Source organism: Triticum aestivum, chromosome 4B (assembly GCF_018294505.1).
Source record: "Triticum aestivum cultivar Chinese Spring chromosome 4B, IWGSC CS RefSeq v2.1, whole genome shotgun sequence".
NCBI classification, from domain to species: Eukaryota; Viridiplantae; Streptophyta; class Magnoliopsida; order Poales; family Poaceae; genus Triticum; species Triticum aestivum.
The window spans coordinates 495,654,977-495,676,961 of NC_057804.1; the positions used below are offsets into that span (position 1 = coordinate 495,654,977).

Consider the following 21,985-nt stretch of genomic DNA (forward strand, 5'->3'; position numbering starts at 1 on the left):
CTGAGTGAGTCAGGATTTTGTGCCCCGGCAGTTCTTTTAGGAGGGCCGGTTTGCGCCGGCCCGATGTAGATGCTCTCACTTCACTTCGTATGTACTTACATGCTTATTCGCAAAAAAAAGTATGTACATACAGTACGTGCTTATATTTTTGTTTTCAGAGAAATGTATGCAGCCCCATCTAGTAGAAAGCTAACTAATGATGGCACATTTGACACTAAAAATATCCAAGCCAAGCACAAGGGGCGCCGAATCGCGGACGCCAACATGCCATGCACCATTCGTGCAAGATGAGAAGCCGCAGACGAAGGGCAACAACAGCACAGCGGACGCACGGGAGACAATTGAGATCCAGCCTGAAATCACTCTTCCTCCGGTGCCTCTACGCGAATTCCGCTCGCTTCCGCTCACCTGCCACCCGTCGCCGTCCCTTGCGTCCCACACTCCATATATACCAGCAGCGAGCACTCCGCCCCTTTCACTAGTCAGTTGCCTCCCTCCGGAGCTCACCTCACCCACCCACCTCGCCTCCCCCCCCAACGCCACCCATCCCATCTCATGGCTCTCGTCCGGCAGCGCCGCCAGCTACCCCACCTCACCCTCCCGCTCGACCACTTCGCCCTGCGCGCCCCGCCGCCGCCGCCCCCCGCCGTCGCGCCGTGCGAGGGCCTCGCCCGCCTCTCCGACTACGAGAGGATCTCCCAGCTCGGCCAGGGCAACGGCGGCACCGTCTTCAAGGCGCGCCACCGCCGCACCGCGCAGCAGGTCGCGCTCAAGCTCTTCGCCGCGGGGGACGGGGATCCCTCCGCGGCCCGCGAGGCCGAGATACTCATGCTCGCCTCGGGCGCGCCGCACGTCGTGCGCCTCCACGCCGTCATCCCGTCGCCCGCGGCGGAGCAGCCGGCGGCGCTGGCGCTCGAGCTCGTGTCGGGGGGCTCCCTCGCGGGCCTCCTCCGCGCGCTGGGCCGGCCCATGGGGGAGCGCCCCATCGCCGCCGTGGCGCGGCAGGCGCTGCTGGGGCTCGCGGCCCTGCACGCGCTCCGCGTCGTGCACCGCGACCTCAAGCCCGCGAACCTGCTGGTCGGCGCGGGCGGCGAGGTGAAGATCGCCGACTTCGGCGCCGGCAAGGTCCTGCGGCGGCGGCTGGACCCCTGCGCGTCCTACGTCGGCACGGCCGCCTACATGTCCCCGGAGCGGTTCGACCCGGAGACCTACTCCGGCGACTACGACCCGTACGCGGCGGACGTGTGGAGCCTCGGTATGGCGATCCTGGAGTTGTACCTGGGCCACTTCCCGCTCCTCCCCGCGGGGCAGCGCCCGGACTGGGCCGCGCTCATGTGCGCCATCTGCTTCGGCGAGGCGCCCGAGGCCCCCGCCGCGGCGTCGGACGAGTTCCGGGACTTCGTGGCCCGGTGCCTGGAGAAGAAGGCCGGGCGGCGCGCGTCCGTGGCGGAGCTGCTCGGGCACCCCTTCATCGCGGAGCGCGACGCGGAGGAGGCGCAGCGCTGCCTCGCCGCGCTGGTGGCGGAGGCGGCGGAGCTGGGCGACCAGTAGCCGCCGGTTAATTAGTAGGAGGAGAGTTAGGAGTCCATCAAAGCTGATGTGTACATAATCTTCGCCACGGGGAGGAATAAACCTGTCCCATGTGGCGTTTCCCTTTTCACCTTTTTGCCGTATCCAAGGATTCCTTCGTTTTTTCACGTGAATTGCAAGCGACAGTTTTGAGAATTGATACCTTCTTCATCAGAATCAGAAGCATAAGCATAACCCGTAAAAGGCTCAGTTCCTATCGGGAACAGCAGAGCGAACAGCAGACACAAGAAACATGCATTGCACAAGAGGAAATCGACATACAGGCGACATAGCTCTTTTTCTAGGGGAGATGAAATTTAAGAACTGCTACAGGCGACAAAGTTCCTCCTGCTTCTTGTCCCGCAGTTGAGTAGTAGTACAATAATCGCAAACACATCCTATAGGCTATAGACGGTGCGGTGCCACGTCTTCTTTTCTACGGGTACATGATTTGCCATTTTCAATGACGGTGCCTAGGTGGCAGAAAGGCCATTTAACAATTTTCTAATCTTGATGAACGATGATCACTGATGACATGGGCTGAGCATACGTACGAGGGTACCGGTGGAGATGGCTTAAACAAAGGCCAATGCTGGGGTTTCTGGATTCTTGTGGTGCTCCAAGTCTCGCGAATATGCCAATTCTTGTGGTACTATTGTACAGTATATGATATAGGGAACTGTTGAGATGGCTCGAAATCAGTGCGCTAGCCGATCACAGATTAGTTATCAATCAGTGGCGCAAATTAAACAACACGGGACAGAGCGAAAAAGGTGTACAAAACCCAGCAGTTGTCTGCTAAAAGTATTGGTTGCGCTGATAACGTAGTCTTAACGATCGATCGATAGGGTTTTCAATTAGATCGACAGCACACTGTTTGTCCTGCACGGAGTACTTGCATTTCCGTTAGGCAGCGCGTGCAATGGGGAATGCAATGGATGCCACCGCCTCACCCGATCGCCAGCACATTCAAAATGTGCAAACGGCGCGTTCGTTGCCGCTCCGCTCAAGTACTTGGGCATATGCTGCATCCTTGATTTTCTGCAAGTACCAAGTATAGTACTAGCAGCACACGCGCACGACCAGATAGATTCCAATTCCAAGCACGGCCGCGCTTATCCCAGACGATGTGGAACCGGCAGGCCTGCCTGTATCCATCCACCTTCCAAGCTTCCACCGCTCACGGCCTCACGGTGCGGCTCATCGCTGTCGTTCTCGATCTGGACGCGACCACGGACGAGAGGAAGGGGGTCCTGGCCTGGGCACGTATCCCCGCTGCAGAATCTCTCCTCTCCTCTGAACCAGACGGCACCGCCCCCCTGCCGGTCGCCGTTTTGTCAACGTGGATGGATACGTGCGGGGAGCAGTACAGACGGGCAGACCGGTCGCATCGGCAAGCAGCAAGGATTTTTATTTGCGACGATGGCCATCTCGTTTGGATGGACGGAATCATCGGAGATGGTTCGCAAGAAGAAAAACTGCGTGCGCTGCGGTGCGCCAGCTGGGATCGGAGGATTTTGCGTGTTGCCCGCTGCGCCGATCCAGAGCCATGGAACAAGCGGTGCTGCGTTGCCAGGAAGCTGGAAGCTGGAAGCTCGCGAGTTTGGCGATGTCAGGCGGTGCTGCATGAGCATTTAGTGGAAATTCTTAGATAGACCAAAAACAGAAAATGATAATTCTTAGATAGACCAAAAACAGAAAATAATAATTCTTAGATAGACCAAAAACAGAAAATAATAGTTCTTAGATAGACCAAAAACAGAAAATAATAATAATAAAATGCACATCCAGGGAATCGAACCCTGGTCAGTACCGTGGGAGGGTACTATGATACCACTACACCAGATGCGCTTTCATGGTGGCTATACTCCTGAAACAGTACTTATCCGAGTTCAAGAAGACATGAAAGAGTAACCGCCGCTCATCATGCCACGTGCTTACATAAGATAATAAAATGTATTTTTGGCATGACGACAAGCTCTATAGATGATTCATGTCCGGGAGCAAATGGTTCTGATGTTAACTATGCTCGTTGTTTACATCCAACACGATTAGAAGATACCCCGCACGTTGTTGCGACGTCGAAAGCTTTTTTAGGCATTCTGAGTTGAGAAACAAAGGAAAGTTTTCCCGAAAAAAGAGAGAGCTAAAGTTTAACATGCATATTGTAATAGCTGCAGCATGAAATATCTTTCTCAATATTCTTTTGTTATGGCCAGGAAGAAGTCAACGGGAGATCAAACAGAGTACCAATCCGCATAGTTAACTTTTTAAACATGAGAAAATGTGTGATTATATATGATGGTTACATTCATAAAAAAATGGATAAAATAAGCCAAAGAGTAGATAAAACACATTATAAATGAGGTGAAGTGAGGAGACGGAAGTGTCAACGACCCTTGCAGTTTTAATTGCGATGACATGCCAAGTTTGTATGGGAAAGAAAACATTGAGATGTATGCATGTATCAATGCAATATGGGAAAGTTTGCTCTCCAAAAATATTAGATAAATGACCTGTACAGCAAAAGATAGTTATAGGTTTTTAATTATGAACATAACCGACATGTGAGAACAACCTCCCCTTACTCTCTTTTATTTCCGGATATATTATGGTGTAAAAAATAAAGTATAGTCTATGAAAATAACACACACTGGGCATATCAGTAAAAAAACGAACATTACGAAGGGTGCAAATGAAGATAGTAAATCGAGAGGGTAAGAGCAATCTGACCTTGTCTCTCGTGTTCTTTCTGGGCCATTTTATCCTGCTCCAGTAACAAAGTTTGAAGTAGAATATATGATTCCAAATGAAAAGAACACACAGTGGGCAAATCAATAGAGAAATGAAAGCTATCAAAGGCAACGAGAATGAGTTGATATCTGCATACATATGACATCAGATGTTAGACCTTATTAGATGTAATGAAATGATCTATCAGTTTTGTGAGTCAATAGCGGGCAGCAAGGTAGCAGGCATGACCTGATCACCGGGAAAATGTAACTCAAATCCTGCGAGAAATTGTAGAGTATCAAGGTTTGAGAAGAAACTGTCTATACCACCAGTCTGAGAATATATGGTGATAATTGTGCATAAATAGAAATTCAGGGTCACAAAATTAATGTGAAACTATGAAACACTAAAACAACAAAATTCATGGTGCAATAATTTTTAACAACATTATTTCCTTGCAAACTTCTGTTGGTCGAAGCAAGAGAAAATGCGCTGCATTACAGAGTTAGCCATGTAAAGTCTGATAGAAAAAGAACATAAAATGCACCTTGAACTATTAAAAACAGATTAAAACACACACCTTCTACCTCCCCATTCCCGGTAGTCGTTGTTTGCCTTATGGAGGTACCTGCAAGCATATGGACAATGAAAACCTAATACAACAAGGATGAAATAAACAAGGGCCATTTGCATTTCTGTCACTAACTCGAACCACCTAATCAAATATACCCCTAATTCCAAAGCCTGCTCAAAAATGCCCCTCTGCCGTCATGTGCTCTTATAAAAATGCCCCTTCGAGCCGTTTCCGTCCAGTCAAGGTTGTTTGACCGTTAACGTGCCGTTTCTTTGACATTTCTGCCCCTCCTTCCTTCCAACTAACTGGTTCACTCTCTCTCCCCTCTTTCTTCTACCTCGCGACGACAGGGGCATTTTTGAGCAAGAACTGGATCGGGTGTTTCCGCTGCTGTCAAAGAGAGAGGGGCAGGTCGGGCACGACGTGGTGAGCGATGGGTACGTCAGGCACGGCGGGCATGTCTTCTACGACCTCGTCGGTGGCCGCCAATGTAAGTTTCAGGGTCGATTTGGGCGATATTGCGGAATTAGGGTTCATCAATTTGGGTTGCCCTTTGCTGATAGGTTGATGGCATCAGGATAGTTCAGTTTCAATCGGAGTTCTACATCCCCGATCTGACATTCTGTGGCCTTGAGGTTCGGTCGTCGCGACGCTGCCCTGGGCACGGGCTAATTCCTGCTCGTCGCGTCGCGTGGGGAGGAGCAAGTTCCGGCAGAAGGTTTCTCGGCTGCCCTCTTGATGTAAGTGTTTTTGCTTTTGAATGCTTGACTTGATTCTGCTCTTTCTCCTCTTTCTAATTCGATCCTTGATTTTGCAGCTTCCTGATGAATGTGACTGGGTTGTCTGGATTGACCCGCCATCGACCGAACGTGTTGGTCGTGCATTTGAGGAGCTTCATGCAGGATTGGAGAAGAGCTGACTAAAAGCTCATTATTTAGAGAGGAGGGTGATGTATCTAACCGAGAAGAACAAGAAACTGAAGTTGAAGATGAAGAAGAGGAACGAGGTTATGCAAGCCTGGGGATTTATCATAGTTCTTGGTATTAGCATGTTGGCCACATTTGTTTCTGGGTGGTCTAATAATCCATACTAAATGGATTTCTGTTTGTAGTGTATGCTTTGATGGATCTTAGTTTGGGAATGTATTATCCCAGAACAATGTTGTGATTTTGGGAATGATGTGATATTTCTATTTGGAAATGATTGAAGAATCTTGCTTGGTATTTTGAAAGTAGCAGCTCAAATGAAACTAGCAGCTGACCAAATGATCTGTTGTGTCAAAAGTAGCAGCTCACAAAAATTTTAAAAGTAGGAGCTCACAAGATAGCATCTCACAAATAGCATAAGTTCATAATAGCATTGCACATTCAAGATAGCATCACACTTAAGATAACAGCTAACAAGTTCACAAATAGTTCTTAAACAACAAAAACAACACACTTAACATAGCAGCTAACAAGTTCACAGATCTTTCATCTTCTTGCTCCTGGTGTTGCAAGCAGGGTTAGTTAAGAGCCTTGAACTCCTCCTTGTGGTGACAGTTTTGCTCATTTCTTTGCTTAGCTGGTTGCTTCCAGTTACAGATCCTACTGTAGGATCTGGTGCATACTTGAGCCTCTTCTTGGCTGGTGACATTCCTTTGTCAGCTGCCTTTTTGTAGTCCTTTCTTGGGCTACAATTGAAATGAGAACATTAAATGAAGCAAAAAAAAGAGAACATTAAATGATGCAAAAATTGAAATGAGAACATCTGTAGCAATTGCACCTTATAGCTGATGACACTGTTGGTGCATCTGTAGCAATGGCAGCATCAGGTTCAACCTCTTTAGCATTTTTCAGCATCAGTTTCCACCTCTGTAGCATTTTCAGCATCAGTTTTAGCATCTAAAGGTTCATCTGCTGCATTTTCAGCCCCCAGTGCTCTTCTTCCCCAAAAGCTGGGTCAATGGATTCCTTGCAGTGAGTGGCACGATGCCCAAGCCTCCCACACCTGCCACATTTCTTTCTCCTTCCTCCAAGTCCTTTTCCCTCAGATTTTGCCCTAATTCTTGTCTTCCTAAGTCTAACAGGGGCCCTGTTTTGCAATGGAGCAGAAAATTTAAACCCAGGGTCCACCACATCACACTGTTGTTTGCTCTTCATTGCAGGCAAATTTTCAGCATAAGTAGCATTGAACCTAACAACAGAAACGTACTCATGTACATACTGATCAATCTCACTTACTGGGCCTCTCATTGAAGTAATAAAATACAAAGCATGTATGCAAGGTTGTCCAGTTAACTGCCACTTTCTACAACTGCAATTCCTAGTTTCCAAATTTACTTGATATCTCCACTCTCTCTTTTCCTTGTCAACTGTTGTGATCTCTGCCTCATATGTGCTTCTTTTCACTATCTCCATATCAAGGTCCTTGGATTTTGCATGAAGCATTTTCATGACTTTTGGGATTATGATGTGGCCAATGAATGTAGCAGCTGCAATCTGCTGTCTGAGATCAAACTTTTCCATTATAAATTGTCTTATTTTGTCTAGCAAGTCAACAATGTGTACACCCTTCCATTTTCTAATCTTTGAATTGAAGGACTCAGCTAGATTGTTATTAACAAAATCTATTTTGCACACTTCATTGAACAGTGACCTTGCCCATAGCTTGGTGTGATGCTCCTCTAAGTACTCTTTCACACCAGCCTTACTGTGCAACTGCCTAAGATGGTAGTTGTGTTTCTTTATGTTGTATGTCAATGAGAAGGGCCATAAATTTTCATCAAAGAATTTTCCTCTAAACTTTTTTGTGAAATTTGCAGCCAAATGCCTCATGCATTCTCTGTGCTCCACACCTGGGAACACAGCTTCCACTACAGTCTCCAGGCCTTTGCATGCATCAGTGTTGAAAGATTGAGGATGTCGCCTAGAGGGGGGGTGAATAGGCGCTTTAAAATAATTACGGTTTAGACTTGAACAAATGCGGAATAAACCTAGCGGTTCATTTGTCAATCACAAAACCTACAACAACTAGGCTCACCTATGTGCACCAACAACTTATGCTAAGCAAGATAAGCAACTATGTGATAGCAAGATATATGACAAAGAACAATATGGCTATCACAAAGTAAAGTGCATAAGTAAAGGGGCTCGGGTAAGAGATAACCGAGGCACGCGGAGACGATGATGTATCCCGAAGTTCACACCCTTGCGGATGCTAATCTCCGTTTGGAACGGTGTGGAGGCACAATGCTCCCCAAGAAGCCACTAGGGCCACCGTAATCTCCTCACGCCCTCGCACAATGCAAGATGCCGTGATTCCACTAAGGGACCCTTGAGGGCGGTCACCGAACCCGTACAAATGGCGACCCTTGGGGGCGGTCACCGAACCCGTACACTTTGGCAACCCTTGGGGGCGGTCACCGGTACCCGTCAAATTGCTCGGGGCGATCTCCACAACCTAATTGGAGACCCCGACGCTTGCCCGGAGCTTTACACCACAATGATTGAGCTCCGAACACCACCAACCGTCTAGGGCGCCCAAGCACCCAAGAGGAACAAGCTCAAGGGCACCAAGCACCCAAGAGTAATAAGCTTCTCAACTTGTAACTTCCACGTATCACCGTGGAGAACTCAAACCGATGCACCAAATGCAATGGCAAGGGCACACGGAGTGCCCAAGTCCTTCTCTCTCAAATCCCACCGAAGCAACTAATGCTAGGGAGGAAAATGAGAGGAAGAACAAGAAGGAGAACACCAAGAACTCCAAGAACTAGATCCAAGGGGTTCCCCTCACATAGAGGAGAAAGTGATTGGTGGAAATGTGGATCTAGATCTCCTCTCTCTTTTCCCTCAAAAACTAGCAAGAATCCATGGAGGGATTGAGAGTTAGCAAGCTCGAAGAAGGTCAACAATGGGGGAAGAACACGAGCTCAAAGGATAAGGTTGAATGGGGAAGAAGACCCCCTTTTATAGGAGCTCCCGAATCCAACCGTTATGCTCACAGCCCGCACAGAGCGGTACTACCGCTCCAAGGAGCGGTACTACCGCTAGGGCGGTAGTACCCCTTCGAAACACAACAGCGAGGAGGCAAAAAGGCCAAAAGAACCTTCGGAGCGGTAGTACCGCTCGTCCTCACGGTACTACCGCTCGACCTCACGGTACTACCGCAAATGGTAGCGGTACTACTGCTTGCGAGCGGTACTAAAAAAATACTTCTGTGCCTACTTCCGCTGAGCAAAACACGAGATTTTGGTCCGGAGCGGTACTACCGCTTAGGAGCCGCGGTAGTACTGCTCTGGGGCGGTACTACCGCTCAGGAGCCGCGGTAGTACTGCTCTGGAGCGGTAGTAAAAAATTACATCCGCTCTAGTCGCGGTAGTACCGCTGCAGCCTTTACCAAAACAGCCACAACTTTTGCAAACGGACTCCGAATTCAACGAAACCAAGTTTGTTGGAAAGCTAACGACATGGGCTAACACAATCTTGATAGAAATATCAAGAATAAGCAAATGAGAAAAGTCCCAAAGGAAAATGGTGAGAACCCTTCCTCGGATAAGACCGGTAAAACCTCCAACACCGAAAACATCATAGAAGACGCATGCGAACTCCGTTTTCGATGAACTCAAGCGTGTCATCAAGATGACCATAAGCTCTAAGACTCACAAAGATAACCAAACAAGAACCAAGAAACATGATGCAAGGATGCAATGGTTTGAGCTCTCTACTAACGATACGATCAAGCTACCAACTTGAGAGCCCCCCTTGATAGTACGGCAAACGATCATATAACCCGGTCTCCCAACTACCACCACGAGACCGGTAAAATAGAAAACCTATCAAGGGCAAACCTTTGCCTTGCACATGGTCCACTTGAGCTAGATGATGACGATCTTGACTCCCTCAAGATGGACCACCTTTCTTGATTGCGTTGGCTCGATGAAGACTAGATGATTGCTCCCCCATAGTCCACTATGGGTGAGCCACTCTTCGGCACATCTTCACAAGTCCATTGACACCACAATGGATGGCAAGATTCAAGCACTTGATCTCTTCGTGATGCTCCACTTGAACTTGCACACGGCAATCTTGATGACGATCACCACTTGATGTCATCCTTTCCATGGGTTGTATGATATCTTCCTCTTGACGCAAGCCCATGGATACGTACCTAACCCCACATAGAACTCTCACATAGACCATAGGTTAGTACACAAAGTGCAATGGACAATGCTTACCATACCATGGGATCACTTGATCCCTCTCGGTACATCTTCTACGCTTTGTGAGTTGATCAACTTGATTCACTATTGACTTAGTCTTGATCAACCTTGAATCTTTGCAACTCTCTTCATTTGGATGATGTATTGAAGGTAAACATGAATGATCACACAACCTTCTTCTTCAAGACATGCTTGCAATAAGCTCAACACTCGCATGACCAATCTTTGGATAATTCCTTAATAGCACCTTGGTCAACTCATAAACTCCTTGAAACCAACACATGGACTTCAAGAAAATCCTATGGACAAATCCTTCAAATATAACTCAAGACAACCATTAGTCCATAGAGATTGTCATCAATTACCAAAACCAAACATGGGGGCACCGCATGTTCTTTCAATCTCCCCCATTTTGGTAATTGATGACAATCACTTTCAAGAGAGTTTATATAAGGAATTATGCTTCACTATGCAATGCAACAACCAATAGTGCATGTGTATGAGATGCAAATGCTAAGGAACAAAACCAAAGCAAGAGGAGATAACTCTCTAAACTTCTCCACAAAACTCTCTGAAACTTCTCCCCCATTGGCATCGATTGCCAAAATGGGCGAAAAGCTAAGAAGACCAATATAAATTGTGGTCCTCCATAAATTGTGTATTTCTCAACAAGAGAGTGGAATGCAATACACATATCCAACGGTTAATACTTGGAGGAACACAAACTATATTGAGGCCCAAAGATTGCAAAAGAATGATATGCCACAAAGACATAACAAAGAGAGAAACAAGCAATCAAGCAATCAAAAGATACCAATTGAAGCAAGCAATCAAAGGATATCAATTGAACCAACCAGACCAAAGATCCTATGAGCCACATGAATGAAGGATATTATGATATGAGACGAGGAGTGTTCTAAAGAAACTAGAGAAGCTCCCCATGATTTGTGCACAAAAAGAATGTTTTGTAATTGGATACAAAGTGCACAAAATAGGATCATAGCTCCCCCAAAATCAATAGAAACTTACAACAAGTGCAAGTGAGCATATAGGAAACAAAGCCTAGTACTTGCAACAAACACAAGGTTGAGCAACAAGTAAAAGAGGCAACTTAAGAATGGGCTCAACCAAAATGATGTGTGTGAGTCATGGCGAAGCACTTGAGAAGACTAAAATTAGGATGAGCATTAAGCATCAACATAGTATTGAAAGAATGAGGCACACGGTGCAAGGCCTGTCATTCCCACACACAACTAGCAAATGGGTTCACAAGCTTACTAATAAGCATATAAAGAACTTATGCTTGTGACAACCCGTGGTGAAGATAGAAGATGAAAGCCTCATCAAGACGAGGGATGCCAATTAAGATGGCAAAAGCCTCGTAACGATAAGCATGAGGAAAATAATCTTCACCACACAAGAGTGCATCAAGATGCAACGATAGAGGACACGCACTCAAGGCAAAAGCTTTCACGGAGCCACCAAAGAAATAACATAAGAAAGACAAGATGGACGTGAAAGAAAAGATATCAACTAGAGATGTAATTTCTCTCAAGTGTCTAAGGTTCTATGTAGACAAAATCATGATGATATATATCTACAAAGAAGGATATACACCCGAAATAGTTACAACACGAAGGAACAAGATATCCACAAGGAAGTCATAAATATACCAATAAGATATTTGCTTGAAAGCATAGTACTTGGATAGATATGGTCTTATTGTATATAAATGAAGTCCAAACACACATCCATCAAAGGCATCACAACTAGCAACAAGAGATCATCGTTGGGATGCTTTGAGAAAGGAAACAAGTATCACAAGATATGAAATGAAAATCATGCCAAGATGCAACCTACACAAGGTTGAATGCAAGAGGAGAAAGCATGAATAGATACTTGTTACCGAGATATCATTGGAAGGATGTAGTAGATACCAATTGAAGGTAGATAGTAGTTCATTGATCATCCTAGCTTGACTCCAATATGCACATGGTGACAACACCTTCCTTGTGAGTGAGCCGAGCATCCAATGCATCTCCAAATGTTCCTAGAAGAACAACACAAACTAAACGGTACCCAAACTCATCGGGACCAAATAGTTAGAAACACCAATACATAGGACAAACTCCACATAAATATGTGCATATAGATATGAAAATGAATTTCATGCACATCTCATCCAAATTGAGACTAGGTGGAGTTTCCCCTATATATTGAGTCAAAGAAAGAAAGCATGCCAAATAAAATACATGAAGTAAACATGCATGCTCAAGACTTTCAAAACCCGAAACCAAAAGACAAAGAAATGCCAAGTGAAAAGGATACCAAATGGAGAAATCATCACTTGGAAGATATCATTAAAGATACATCAAGGAATGAGATATCCATTGATACACACTAAACTAAAGATGTCAAACTCCCAAAGAGAGGATGGTTCCAAACAAACCAAGCTCTCAACAAAGTTTCATGATGGCACAAAGTACCAAAAAGAAATGGCTTGCCTTCCACCAAAACACACTTGATAAGGATCACAAGAAGAGTGTTAAGAAAATAGAATAGCTCCCCCACGAGTTGTGCATTATATAGGATTTGTATTTGAATACAAAATGCACAAGGTGGGATCACCGCTTTCACTATATCTAGAAAACACTAGACAAGAACAAGAAATAAACAAGATCCACAAGTGGTATGGAAGACAACGGGAGTTGACACAAACCTTGGCAAGAGAAAAGGCAAATAAAACAAAAGCCAATGTAAAGATGATCAATAAATTCTACCACACATAAGTGACTACCAATTGTCAAAAGACAAGAAGTAGATGGAAAGAATTCCCGGTGGTAGATAGCAAGGATATCCAACATCATCTTCACACCACACACAAGCAAATTGCAACTTGTAGAGCTAACATGCCACCTAGGAACAAGATAATCTACAATATCAACACTAGGTGACAACATCTCAAATGTACACATTTTCTAGGCTAGTAATATCACATAGCATATTACTCCCCCATAATGTGATACCAATGAAGAAAACTTAACAAGAGGCAATAAGAGGATCCAACACGAGATAATCAATGGAATTTTTAGAATTTGAATTTCCCATGAGAGATATACCACCTAGCGACTAGATAATCTTGAAATATCATTACTAGATGGTATTACTCATGTGCACACATTTATAGGATTGTGAGGTGCACAAAGCACACCACTCCTCCATAATGGATATTCCATTAATCTCTCACAAGAGCCAACTAAGAAATAAACAAGATGCACTAAGGCTCAACGAACAACACACAGGTACATGATGTGCAAACCAACATACACAACAGTAATTTGGAGACACATCATATACAAACACATGCAAGGAACAAAACCAAAACATGCAAAGGGGAAAGTAACTTTCAATGTAAACAATTTAAGTACAAGTTACCGCAAGGAGACACATTGGATATAAGATATAAACTTGATGATTCAATTGACTTGGCTTGAGACAATAAGAGTGATGAAGTCCCCTTAATTCTTCATAATGTAGCCAAGTCTCCAATGCCCTCCAACAACACCTATTGATCAAGTTTGAGCTTGTTGGTCCCCAACCAAGTTGGGTCCTAAGAGGTTAGTCACAATAGGTTTGGCTACCCAAATGGTTCTTTGCTTGACACCACTTTGAGTACCAACAAACTTGGCAAACACATTGCCAACCTTATCCTTACCAAGAGAATAGATATCATCAATAATAATTGGGTTGGATAAGTTACCACTAGTGCATGAAGAAGCGACGTGACCTTTCTCACGACATAAGTAGCAACGTCTACTCTTCACTTTCTTCTCACTTGATTTCTCAATTTGAGAAGCATTAACTTGAGTCTTCTTGGGAAGAGGCCTTTCTTCAACTTGATGTTGAGCATGAGATTGAACTTGTGCCCTCTTCCCTTGTTGCTTGACACTAATGGCCTTCTTCTTCAATGGGCAAGATCTAACATGATGCCCTTCTACTTTGCACTTGAAGCAAACAATCTTGGCCGAATTCTTGACTTGTTCTTGGCCCTTCTTTTGTTCATCTTGGACTTCTTCTTCTTATTGGAGTTGAATCCAAGTCCACCTTTGTCATTGGGGGATTTTTGCACACTCAAGATATTGTTGAGTGTGGATTTCCCTTCATGACACTTTTCCAAGTCTTTCTTCAAAGAAGTGACTTGGGCCTTGAGCTCTTTGATTTCCTCTACATGGTTAGTCTCAACACAAGTACTAGAGGAAGTATAAGCTTCATCGTTAGAGCAACAAGGCAAGGAAAGCAATTCATCACAAGATGTACCAACATTGTGAGTAGATGAATTACAAGGACTAGCACATGGCAATATACTATTTTGACTAGAAGTAGTGCTAGTATCCACATGAGGCTCACTAGATGTTACCTTAGCAATCATGGCCTCATGAGCTATCTTTAGCACACTATGGGATACTAGAAGATCATCATGAGAGCTTGAGAGCTTTTCATGACTTTCTTCCAATTTCCCATAATTGCAAGATAGCACCTCAAGTTGAGCCCGTAGCTCAACATTCTCCTTCAAAATGGATGCTTCACAAGTAATAGAATTAGTAGCACAAGCATCATCATTAACAACAAGAGGAGAAGGCAACTTGGCAAGCTCTTTTAAATAAGAAGCTTCAAGTTGAGCATGAGACTCGGTGAGTTTGATGAGCTCACCCTTGATGACCCTTGAGCCATTTTCGAGGTGCTCAAAATCCTCAAGGAGTCTAGCATGAGCAACTTCAAGCTTAGCATTTTTAGTTTCAAAACATTGGCCACCTTAAGAGCTCTATCAGTAGATTCCTTCACTCTAGACAATTCTAGAGCAAAAGTCTCCTCAAGAGATTCCTTGGTGGTTTGTTCAAGTTCAAGAGCTTGAGAGAGGTCCGCAATCTCATTAGCGTAATCACGCCCATGACCTTCCATTTTATCAATGGTGGCCTCATGCTCCTCTAGATGAGATTCCAACTCCTCAATGTATTTCTTGCCATCAATGGCAATGGACATTATTTCCATGAAGTTGGAACGAGCAATTTTATTTTTATGAAGAGCTTTAAAAATCATTTCCCCCTTAGTTTTTAAGGAGGCAACATTATCATTCTCTTCATCATTATCCTCATCATCATTAGCATCAACATCATCATCAAGAGACATATTGGGGTACAAAGTAGGAGATACCTTTGACGCCTTAGCCATAAGGCAAAAAGCAATAGATGATGATGTAGGATCCCTTGAGGCACCATTAAACACCACATCTTGTTCCATGGAGTGTTCGGTTTCCACTACATTGTTAGCACAACAATTCGAGGAAATAGATGCATTTTTATCATGGCAACAAGACATAGCAAGCATATCATCATGAGATTTAGTCAAGCAATTTCTACATGATATGCAAGGACTATCAACACAAGCATGTGAAACATTTGGAGTGCTCGAAGTGTTAAAGCCCAAAGAAGGAGCATTGCAATAATATAGTGATGAAGGATCATCCACAATAAGCATACTATCATCATTGCAATGACCAACACTACTCACCATGTCATTACCTTGTGGCAAACCACATGTAGGTGAAGTAGAAGAAGTTGAGAAGACTATACGACCGGAGGTGGAGGGAGAACAATCATCCCCACAAATCTTGGACACACCATATTTATCTTGAAGCTTCGTCCACAACTCATGAGCATCTCGGAACGGCATGAGTTGAAATATAACTACATTGCTCAAAGCATCGAAAAGCACATTAGAAGCTTGAGCATTGAGATAAGAGTTTTTCTCATCCTCTAAAGATAATCTTTGGGGATCCTTTGGAGGAGAAAAACCCATATCTACAATTCGCTCTAAATTTGGGTCCATGACCCTAAAGAGATTAAGCATGCGAATTACCCAAACATCAAAATTTGTGCCATCGAAACTAAGAGTGTCAGAGAATCCTAATCCCCTAGTCGACATCTTTACTCTCTAGGCGGTAAAGCCTAATAAAGAGAGACGAGGCTCTGATACCAATTGAAAGATCGAGGATGTCGCCTAGAGGGGGGGGTGAATAGGCGCTTTAAAATAATTACGGTTTAGGCTTGAACAAATGCGGAATAAACCTAGCGGTTAATTTGTCAAGCACAAAACCTACAACAACTAGGCTCACCTATGTGCACCAACAACTTATGCTAAGCAAGATAAGCAACTATGTGATAGCAAGATATATGACAAAGAACAATATGGCTATCACAAAGTAAAGTGCATAAGTAAAGGGGCTCGGGTAAGAGATAACCGAGGCACGCGGAGACGATGATGTATCCCGAAGTTCACACCCTTGCGGATGCTAATCTCCGTTTGGAGCGGTGTGGAGGCACAATGCTCCCCAAGAAGCCACTAGGGCCACCGTAATCTCCTCACGCCCTCGCACAATGCAAGATGCCGTGATTCCACTAAGGGACCCTTGAGGGCGGTCACCGAACCCGTACAAATGGCGACCCTTGGGGGCGGTCACCGAACCCGTACACTTTGGCAACCCTTGGGGGCGGTCACCGGTACCCGTCAAATTGCTCGGGGCGATCTCCACAACCTAATTGGAGACCCCGACGCTTGCCCGGAGCTTTACACCACAATGATTGAGCTCCGAACACCACCAACCGTCTAGGGCGCCCAAGCACCCAAGAGGAACAAGCTCAAGGGCACCAAGCACCCAAGAGTAATAAGCTTCTCAACTTGTAACTTCCACGTATCACCGTGGAGAACTCAAACCGATGCACCAAATGCAATGGCAAGGACACACGGAGTGCCCAAGTCCTTCTCTCTCAAATCCCACCGAAGCAACTAATGCTAGGGAGGAAAATGAGAGGAAGAACAAGAAGGAGAACACCAAGAACTCCAAGAACTAGATCCAAGGGGTTCCCCTCACATAGAGGAGAAAGTGATTGGTGGAAATGTGGATCTAGATCTCCTCTCTCTTTTCCCTCAAAAACTAGCAAGAATCCATGGAGGGATTGAGAGTTAGCAAGGTCGAAGAAGGTCAACAATGGGGGAAGAACACAAGCTCAAAGGATAAGGTTGAATGGGGAAGAAGACCCCCTTTTATAGGAGCTCCTGAATCCAACCGTTATGCTCACAACCCGCACAGAGCGGTACTACCGCTCCAAGGAGCGGTACTACCGCTAGGGCGGTAGTACCCCTTCGAAACACAACAGCGAGGAGGCAAAAATGCCAAAAGAACCTTTGGAGCGGTAGTACCGCTCGTCCTCACGGTACTACCGCTCGACCTCACGGTACTACCGCAAATGGTAGCGGTACTACTGCTTGCTAGCGGTACTAAAAAAATACTTCTGTGCCTACTTCCGCTGAGCAAAACACGAGATTTTGGTCCGGAGCGGTACTACCGCTTAGGAGCCGCGGTAGTACTGCTCTGGGGCGGTACTACCGCTCAGGAGCCGCGGTAGTACTGCTCTGGAGCGGTAGTAAAAAATTACATCCGCTCTAGTCGCGGTAGTACCGCTGCAGCCTTTACCAAAACAGCCACAACTTTTGCAAACGGACTCCGAATTCAACGAAACCAAGTTTGTTGGAAAGCTAACGACATGGGCTAACACAATATTGATAGAAATATCAAGAATAAGCAAATGAGAAAAGCCCCAAAGGAAAATGGTGAGAACCCTTCCTCGAAAAGACCGGTAAAACCTCCAACACCGAAAACATCATAGAAGACGCATGCGAACTCCGTTTTCGATGAACTCAAGCTTGTCATCAAGATGACCATAAGCTCTAAGACTCACAAAGAGAACCAAACAAGAACCAAGAAACATGATGCAAGGATGCAATGGTTTGAGCTCTCTACTAACGATACGATCAAGCTACCAACTTGAGAGCCCCCCTTGATAGTACGGCAAACGATCATATAACCCGGTCTCCCTACTACCACCATGAGACCGGTAAAATAGAAAACCTATCAAGGGCAAACCTTTGCCTTGCACATGGTCCACTTGAGCTAGATGATGACGATCTTGACTCCCTCAAGATGGACCACCTTTCTTGATTGCGTTGGCTCGATGAAGACTAGATGATTGCTCCCCCATAGTCCACTATGGGTGAGCCACTCTTCGGCTCATCTTCACAAGTCCATTGACACCACAATGGATGACAAGATTCAAGCACTTGATCTCTTCGTGATGCTCCACTTGAACTTGCACACGGCAATCTTGATGACGATCAGCACTTGATGTCATCCTTTCCATGGGTTGTATGATATCTTCCTCTTGATGCAAGCCCATGGATACGTACCTAACCCCACATAGAACTCTCACATAGACCATGGGTTAGTACACAAAGTGCAATGGACAATGCTTACCATACCATGGGATCACTTGATCCTCTCGGTACATCTTCTACGCTTTGTGAGTTGATCAACTTGATTCACTATTGACTTAGTCTTGATCAACCTTAAATCTTTGCAACTCTCTTCATTTGGATGATGTATTGAAGGTAAACATGAATGATCACACAACCTTCTTCTTCAAGACATGCTTGCAATAAGCTCAACACTCGCATGGCCAATCTTTGGATAATTCCTTAATAGCACCTTGGTCAACTCATAAACTCCTTGAAACCAACACATGGACTTCAAGAAAATCCTATGGACAAATCCTTCAAATATAACTCAAGACAACCATTAGTCCATAGAGATTGTCATCAATTACCAAAACCAAACATGGGGGCACCGCATGTTCTTTCAAGTGTGGATAACAAGACCTAGTGGGTGTCCTATAAGCTCTCTTAAATTCTAGAAAATCCAAGTCCAACTCTCTATATTTCCACCCTCTACAACTCCATATGCAACTAGGAAGATCCAGTTGCAAGCATCCATAGCACATGCACTAACTAGTTGCCCTCTAAATCTGCCATTCAATGCAGTGGCATCTACTGCAAGATAAGGCCTACACCCATTCAAAGACTCTTCCAGCATGCTTTGAAAGAAACAAATACTCTTCTAAAGCACTCTTTCTGTCTACTCTTCCCATTCAGTTTGTACTGTACAGTGTGTTTATCAATGCTAACTACACTGCCAGGAGATGCTTTCTCCACTTCTGCCTTGAAGGTATACAATAACTGAAAAGAGTCAACCCACTTACCATAGATATTGTCAAGTGCCATTTGCTTCCCATAGAATACTCTCATATATGGAACTGCCAGGCCATACTTCTTCTTCAAATTTTTCTGCAATTCTGTTGGTCCCACTTCTGAATCCTCTAAAATCCAGGTCTTCACAGCATCAGCAACCCATCTACTCTTAGCTGACCTCAATCTTTTCCTCCTGTTCACACTGAGACATGTATAAGCAGTCTTGTTCACTTTAACCTGCATTCATGATAGTTCAGAAACATGTCAGAACCTATGTGCTGCAACAAAAAAACAAAATACAGTATCAATGATGCTAACTACAATGCACTGTTAGTTGCTATATTTAATACCTGAAACAGTGTGCTGTGTCTCATTAAGGAGGCATGCATCCTCCATTGACACCTCTTATAAGCACAATGCACTGTCAACCTAGTACTGTCACTCTTGTCTATCACAAATTCACTTTGAGTCTTTATTGAGAAGGTTGCAAGGGCATTTCTACAGTCTAAAGCACTGGAAAATATTGTTCCCTCTTTCAAAGAAGGATCATCTCTATTGTATTGCACATCTGGTCTTTCCTCATCAGATGTTTCAGAGTACCCCATGTCATTGTCCTCCTCTTTCTCATCTTCACCTGCCTCACCAAACATGCCTTCAGGGGGTGGAACATAATCTTCCCCTTCATCATTTTTCTCCTTGCCCTTCTTCCTTGTTACAAACTATGGAAACAACCTTTCATCCTCATCATCACTTGGCCAGTCATCTGGTAGTCCCTCTTTAGTGTATGGGTCACCTGAATCTTTATTATCAGAGGGACCTGCATGCCTAGGAACTTCTACAGTAGGTGTTCCTGGTGCCTGCATGGAACTGCTGCCTCCACTATGAGCTGTTGTTTTTCTGCCCCTTGATTGGCTAGTTCTACCTTTAACTGTAGACCTAGACTGAGATCTTGTTCCTCTGCTCTCTGGCTCTCCTCTCTCCCTTTGTATGACACTGATTTCTAGTTTAGCAGGGAAAGAATCATGTATTGCAAACATGATACCAAGCTCATCATCACACTGGACAGGGACCCATGCTGATTTGTCAATGTCCTAGTACCTGAATTCCACTACATCGTATAGACCCCATGGATATTTAGCAGATATGGCAGATCTAAACTGATTGAAAGTCCATTGATTGTCAGCAACAAAAGGAAAAGAGAATCCTGTGTTGGATGCTTTTGTGCCAGCACTAGCTAGAAGTGTGGCTTCCATTCTACAATCCATCCCAACTGCTCTATCGGGGTCCATCCTACGATGACCATGAAAAACAGAGACAGATCCCAACGCCATGAGCACTATGAACTAGGTCAACAAATTAAACTACAAGAACAAATCGAACTACAAACGACATGAGACTGCAGCAGATTACAAGAGATACTTACCCCGCCGAAGCATTCTTCTGTAGCTGCAGTGTGCTCCCTCGTTCGTTGCCGCCGCAACTGCTGTCCCTATCCATCCCGTCGCCTGTGTCTCCTTCACGCCGTAGCAGAGTGCGGCACGGAGTCAAATCCGAAGCTCCACCATGGCTGCCATCAGTAGATCGAGCCTTAGGAGTTGGGATCGACCGGATCGAGCGAGCTAGGGTTAGGGTTACGGCGGGAGGCGAGTTGGGGGAGAAAGAGAGAGCATGCGACTCGGGCGAGAGAATGAGAGGGGGAGAGAGTGAACCGCTGACTTGGGCCCGGCTGTAAGGACGAAGGGGCAAAAATGTCAAAGAGACATCCGCTTACCAGTCAAACAACCTTGACTGGACGGAAACGGCACGGAAGGGCAATTCTATAAGGGAACATGACAGCGGAGGGGCATTTTTGAGCAGGCTTTCGAATTAGGGGCAAATGTGAGTAGTGGGTTTGAGTTAGGGACACAAATGTAAAAGACCCAATAAACAACCATCGGAGGTACAGCTCAAGACTTCCAAAGAGATGGTTCATGGTACAGGTCCAAACGGGGCAAATTTCTCTGTACAAAAAGTATCATCCTAACAAAAAGATGAAAAATAGGAAGGCAAGCCAACAAAATTGGGGAAAGAGATACTCATGGCCTGGAGGTGGTTATTGCTCAACCCATGACAGACACCTCTAAGAGATGGCAAGTAGGCCAATTCGGCAATACTCCAGCCAAGCTTTTCTGGATCAAACCAATATAGGCTAGCGGCGGCCGGCAGTGCCTTACGTCGAGAGCACGTCCGTGATCTCTGCTGGTGTAATGGTGGACGCCCTCGTTGCCACCGCTCTTACGGCTACCCCCACGGCCACTATTCGAAGAATTGGCAATCTGTAGATGGGTCACCAACATAAATCTAGGCAGCATGATAGGGTGGTGGCTAGCCATCTGCGTGGTAGAGATCGAAGGACGGGGTAGAAAAATTAAAGATGGAGGGGACTAGAGGGAAGGAGTCGGGGTACATGTCAAATTGAAGTTGGTGGGTGGATAGTTAAGGCATGGAGAAGAACGGTTGTGAAGGGGAAGAGGCGGGAAAGAGGCGGGGAGGGAAAGAGTGTTTGTTAGTGTGAGTTGGAAAAAAAATTATAACTAAAACCTGCCATTATTCTTAGCAAGTTGCAACTAAATTGTTGAGGTGGCACGCGTGATGACGTGGATAGACTGCATGTTGAGATAAACTCTATAGTGGGGATCAATCTCTTAGGTATGTATGATATGCATGCGCATTACTGATTAGCTCTTTCGGTAACCTCTGGTAGACTAGCCACAGTGGGAGTAACTTCG

General features: G+C 45.2%; 2 protein-coding genes and 1 non-coding gene across 3 annotated transcripts; 2 read left to right on the forward strand and 1 right to left on the reverse strand.

Moving 5' to 3' along the window:
- The first annotated feature begins 478 nt into the window (after nucleotides 1-478).
- Nucleotides 479-1,746, forward strand: LOC123095050 (mitogen-activated protein kinase kinase 9-like). Its single transcript, XM_044516880.1, has one exon. It carries the CDS (start codon nucleotides 556-558, stop codon nucleotides 1,549-1,551), a length of 996 nt encoding a protein of 331 aa, XP_044372815.1. The 5' UTR covers nucleotides 479-555; the 3' UTR covers nucleotides 1,552-1,746.
- Nucleotides 1,747-3,349: 1,603 nt separating this feature from the next.
- TRNAG-CCC (transfer RNA glycine (anticodon CCC)) lies at nucleotides 3,350-3,420 on the reverse strand. The gene has a single exon. It is a non-coding gene; the product is annotated as a tRNA-Gly (tRNA).
- A 1,780-nt stretch (nucleotides 3,421-5,200) lies between these two features.
- LOC123095051 (uncharacterized) lies at nucleotides 5,201-6,086 on the forward strand. Its single transcript, XM_044516882.1, has 3 exons — nucleotides 5,201-5,366; nucleotides 5,440-5,616; nucleotides 5,694-6,086. The coding sequence occupies exons 1-3, from the start codon at nucleotides 5,310-5,312 to the stop codon at nucleotides 5,793-5,795; spliced, it is 336 nt and encodes a 111-aa protein (XP_044372817.1). The 5' UTR covers nucleotides 5,201-5,309; the 3' UTR covers nucleotides 5,796-6,086.
- The last annotated feature ends 15,899 nt before the right edge of the window (nucleotides 6,087-21,985 follow it).

Coding starts and splice junctions, on each gene's coding strand:
- LOC123095050 (XM_044516880.1), top strand. CDS start 556: ATGGCTCTCGTCCGGCAGCGCCGCCAGCTACCCCACCTCACCCTCCCG.
- LOC123095051 (XM_044516882.1), top strand. CDS start 5,310: ATGGGTACGTCAGGCACGGCGGGCATGTCTTCTACGACCTCGTCGGTG. Junction 5,367..5,439: donor CCTCGTCGGTGGCCGCCAAT/GTAAGTTTCAGG, acceptor CTTTGCTGATAG/GTTGATGGCATCAGGATAGT. Junction 5,617..5,693: donor TTCTCGGCTGCCCTCTTGAT/GTAAGTGTTTTT, acceptor TTGATTTTGCAG/CTTCCTGATGAATGTGACTG.